General features: G+C 47.8%; 1 protein-coding gene across 1 annotated transcript in view; it reads right to left on the bottom strand.

Annotated features, from left to right (window-relative positions):
• The window catches only part of LOC143290306 (uncharacterized), a 58,203-nt gene extending 53,623 nt beyond the window's left edge, over positions 1 to 4,580 (bottom strand). The window contains exon 1 of the mRNA XM_076599658.1: positions 3,890 to 4,580. Coding sequence (XP_076455773.1) covers positions 3,890 to 4,580 — 691 coding nt within the window. The remainder of the gene's footprint in view (positions 1 to 3,889) is intronic.
• Positions 4,581 to 5,000: the final 420 nt, after the last annotated feature.

The following is a 5,000-nucleotide window of genomic DNA, read 5'->3' on the forward strand; positions in this document are numbered from 1 at the left end:
GGGGTCTGTGTAGAAGAGAAGAGAAGACTGGCCTTACTGAGTGAGTTAACCCCACCCCCACGCCCCCACTACTACCCTCCAGTAATTCACGTTTATGTTAAAGAGAAACTCTTCCTACTGTTCGATATTGTCCATGTATGATAGTCGCGTCCGACTATGACCATCAGAACAGCAGAGTAGAAGGCAACTGCTGTCCCAACGATCTGGGCTTAGAGTTTGATCATAGCGAAGACTGTCTTGCCCGAATTACATCCCCACTCTCTTGGCCAAGAGGGTTTTAGGACAGTCGGCGTTGGGGTGGTTCTGAAAGGCCAACTAGCTGGCTACCCCCAAGGCTGCAGCACTAAGTGCAATCTTGCCTCCTGTTTTGAGAGTCATAGTCCTTCACAAAAGACTAAGCTGTAGAATTCCCATCGCAGCGAAGAAACCACTCACAGCCCTCACTTTGGTGTTGGCCCAGATGTAAGCTTGTGTCAATCTACGTACGTTTTTATTAAAAGTATAATTGGTTAGTCCAGTACCTACACACCGTGCCGAATAATTATTATGAACTGCAGAGCGACGAGCGCAATAGCCAAATGGTTCAAGCGTTGAGCTTTCAACCTGAGGGTCTCGGGTTTGAATCTCGGTAACGGCGCCTGGTGGGTAAAGGGTGGAGATTTTTCCGATCTCCCAGGTCAACATATGTGCAGACCTGCTTGTGCCTGAACCCCCTTTGTATGTGTGCTCAAGCAGAAGATGAAATACGCACGTTAAATATCCTGTAATCCATGTCAGCGTTCGGTGGGTTATGGAAACCAGAACATACCCAACATGCACACCCCCGAAAACGGAGTATGGCTGCCTACATGGCGGAGTTAAAAACGGTCATGCACGTAAAAGCCCACTCATGTACGTACGAGTGAATGTGGGAGTTGCAGCCCACGAACGAAGAAAAAAAAAGAAAGAAAAAGAAAAGCAAGAAGAAAAAAACTGCAGAGCATTGATACTTGGTCTAAAGTCTTCACAAGCAATCAGGCTCCATTCTGCCCTCTGAAATACGTGTCTTACCAATATTGCAGTCGTGCTGCTGCCCCTTTTATTGTCACCAAATAAAGGTAAAATCATAGTTATATCATGCTGTTTTTAGAGGGGTTTTTTTGTTGTTGTTTTGTTTTTCTTCCAAATTTCACCCACATTTTTACCCTCATTTGCCCAGTTTCCCCCAACCCTCCATTCATCCACATCTCCCACCCCTTCTAACCGATAATACTCAGATGTATTCATAAATACTTTAACAAAATGTCTTCAATCACCGATATGTGTGACGGGACATTAAACAAAGAAATTCCTCCTTCATGCTGTTGGTCCACAACTACCCTCTGATATACGCAGTATAGCCTACATTTGTTAGTCAAAAATGGTGAGTACGTTTCTGTTAATTTTGAACGTGTTCTCCACCACTCTATCGTGATAATCAGATCCACTATGTATACTTGTCACAAAATCAGTGTCACTAACTCGGCGGCGGGCTGCAGCGATTATGGATAAACGGCAGTAGGTTGCGACAAGATAAAATATCAGAGGGGTTTTGTTATTTCTTTTAGTAGTAGTAGTAGTAGTTGTTGATGTATTATTATTATTATTATTATTATTAGTGTGTGTGTGCGTGTGTGCGTGTGTGTGTGTGTGTGTGTGTGTGTGTGTGTGTGTGTGTGCGCGCGCGCGCGTGTGTGTGTGTGTGTGTGCATGAGGCACAGTCAGAAAGGAATGACAGTTACCCCACATGGATCATATTTGAAAGGAGTTGCAACCATGAATAATTATATTTAATATCCACCTCTAGACTGCAAACCATCATGGATATGTTTATTATCAGTCTCTGGTAGGAGCTACATTACTACGGATATATTCAATCTAAGATTGTAGTCTACCCATGAATTATTGTAATATTCATTATCCATCTATGAATGGCATTTACACTACCACGATGAATATCCACCTCTGAGTAAAAACTGCCATGTGTACAGTCTTAAGATTCGACCTGTGATAGTGGTCATGGTGGTTAAACTACTGCGGTTATGATATTATTCTTTATCCACCGCTGAAAGTTGTGAAACTACCATGGATACCTCTAAACACACACACACACACACACACACACACACACACACACACACACACACACACACACACACACACGCCAGGTTCAGCTCACCAAAAAAACACAACTCAAACAAAACAATCACCAAAAAAAACTAATGTCAATGTAAAGCAGAAGACGCGTGCATGCAACAGGTTCATTTCTATTTTTAGTAACGGCTATGGCAGCGCCCTGTAAACTGTAAAACGGGCGATCGTGAAGTTGTGACCTGCATTTCGCATTTAGCAGCTCTAGCAGTCCGGTACCGTCAGAAAAAAAAAAAAGGTAACTGACCAGCGCGCATTTGAGCTTACGCATAGATATCGCTCATGCTATAAGCTTACAGCTGGGCCAACAGCAAAGTGAGAGCTGTATGATCAGTGGTTTCTCCGTTGCCATGGGAAATTATTTACAGCATAGTCTTTTGTGAAGGACTATGACTCTCCAACTTGGAGGCAAAATTGCACTGACTTTTAGTGCTGCAGTCTTGAGGGCTAGTTGGCCTTTAGGGAACCATCCCAATAATAATAATAATAATAATAATGGATACTTATATAGCACACTATCCAGAAATCTGCTCTAGGTGCTTTACAAAAACGCTTTTGTTAACATAAAACATTATATCCCAACGCTGATTGTCCTAAAACCCTCTTGTCCTAGAGAGTGGGGGTGTAACTTGGGCAAGACACTGTCCACTATAATCAAATTCTAGCCCAGGTAGCTGGGACAGTAGTTGCCCCATCTGCTGTTCTGATGGTCAGAGTCGGACATGACTAACATCATACATGATATTCAGTGCTGGTGGAGTTTTAACGACTTATTAACTGATGACCTTAACTCTCTCCATACGAACGGCGAAAGAGACGACGTCAACAGCGTTTCACCCTAATTACCACCATCAAAATATTGCAAACGGAAGGCTCTTGTAATGAAGAGGTGAATGTTGACAAAGAATACCACAATTCTGACGACGGAAGCTAAATGTTGGGTCATTGAGACACCCACTGGACATCCGAGGGGTCTGTGTAGAGGAGAAGAGAGGACTGACCGTACTGAGTGAGTTAAATTAACGTCAAGTTAATGAGGGCTGTGGTCAGATGCTACGATATTCGTCCCAATCCCCCTTTGAACCAAATCTAACCCCGACCCATCCACCCACCCACCCACCTCACTGGCTCCCTGCTGCATTCCACACCTGGTCCGTGGTCCTTGTGTTTTCACTTTCCCACTCTCAATGCGTTTAATGCCTCAAAACTGGGCAGGTGTCAATGTTGTGGAGTGGGGTGTGCGTTATTATGGGCAAGCATGTAGACCAGGAATCTCCCCTTCAAAGGTGCGACATAATTTTGTTTTCATTTTCACTGCACTTGCAGAGATAACTGTTCGTTCTCTCTCTCTCTCTCTCTCTCTCTCTCTCTCTCTATTTATGTGTGTGTATTATCTCTGTGTGTGTGTGTGTGTGTGTGTGTGTGTGTGTGTGTGTGTGTGTGTGTGTTACTGTGTGTGTGTATATATATTACTCTGTGTGTGTGTGTGTGTGTGTGTGTGTGTGTGTGTGTGTGTGTGTGTGTATTGCTGTGTGTGTGTGTGTGTGTGTGTGTGTGTTACTGTGTGTGTGTGTGTGTGTGTGTGTGTTACTGTGTGTGTGTGTGTGTGTGTGCCTGTGTGTGTGTGTGTGTGCCTGTGTGTGTATTACTATGTCTGTGTGTGTGTGTGTGTGCCTGCCTGCCTGTCTGCCAGTCTGACTGCCTGCTTCTTCGACCTCACCTGAATGCCTCGTCTTGTGGCAGGAGTCTGTGGAGCCGGGCGAGGAACTCAACGACTGGGACGGCGAGGGCGGGAAGGGGTTGTGGTGGCTGTGGCTGTGGCTGTGGAGGTGGCTGTGGTGCGGGTGGTGCGGGTGGCCGGACACGTGCGAGTGAGGTCCTCCCCCACCTTGCTCGTGAGGACCGCCCACGGGGCTGTACGACCCCGGGTAGACGACGTCGCAGTAGCCGCCGGCACCCCCCTGGGTAGCGCCCAGAGATCTCGGGTGCATGGCTGCCGCTGCTGCTGCTGCTGCTGCCGCGGCAGCGGAGCTGACCCCTCCGCCACCCTGGGTGTAGAGGTAGTCCCCGGGGTCTCGGGACGCCAGGACGCTGCAGGGGGAGGGGCTGTGTCCTTGAAGAGAGGCATGTGCTGCGTTCATGTTGTTCCCCAGACCCCCGCACCCCGCAGACCCCGCCCCGCCTGTGGTGGCCGCGGCCGCCAGGCTCCAGTCCTGCGCCTGCGGGTGGTGGTGCGGGTGCGGGTGGGCCGGGTACCCGAAGCCACCCGGGAAGCTCTGGCCGTACATGGAGGAGAAGGCGCCCTGGCGGTGCGGGTGGAAAGACGGGTGGAGGGCCGGGTAGGCGGCGCTGAGGGACTGCGGGTAGTGGTGCAGGGTGGAACTGTTCATGCTGTACAGCCGTTGATCCATGGCTCTTGGCTGGGGAGTGGTGGGTGGGGTGGATGTGGTGGGGTAGGTGTGTGGGGTGGGCAGGACAGCGAGTGTGGGTACCTGTTGGGGTGGTAGGTGGGTGGGTGGGGTTCGAATCTGCTGCGGTGATCTACACGATGTCAAGGTGATGACGTCTTACTCTTGGAATTTTTTCTTTCCTTTTTTTTTTTGAAAAAAAAATGATAATAATTCATCTATCACCAGCAACTTTTCCCACCACGCAACACTGACAGTTTAGGTAGCGAAAAGAGAATAAAAACACTGTAAATGTCACCCCTAGTATATTCTCTCAAGGCCAATTTGGCCTACGTTTTGGCCACATGACAATCATTATTTGATTGCCCCTTGGTGGTTTGTACAGTCACGGGTAGTTTACTTGCCAAGGTAACCCAAAATCAC

The sequence above is a fragment of the Babylonia areolata genome, chromosome 15 (assembly GCF_041734735.1).
Source record: "Babylonia areolata isolate BAREFJ2019XMU chromosome 15, ASM4173473v1, whole genome shotgun sequence".
In the NCBI taxonomy this organism is placed as follows: Eukaryota; Metazoa; Mollusca; class Gastropoda; order Neogastropoda; family Buccinidae; genus Babylonia; species Babylonia areolata.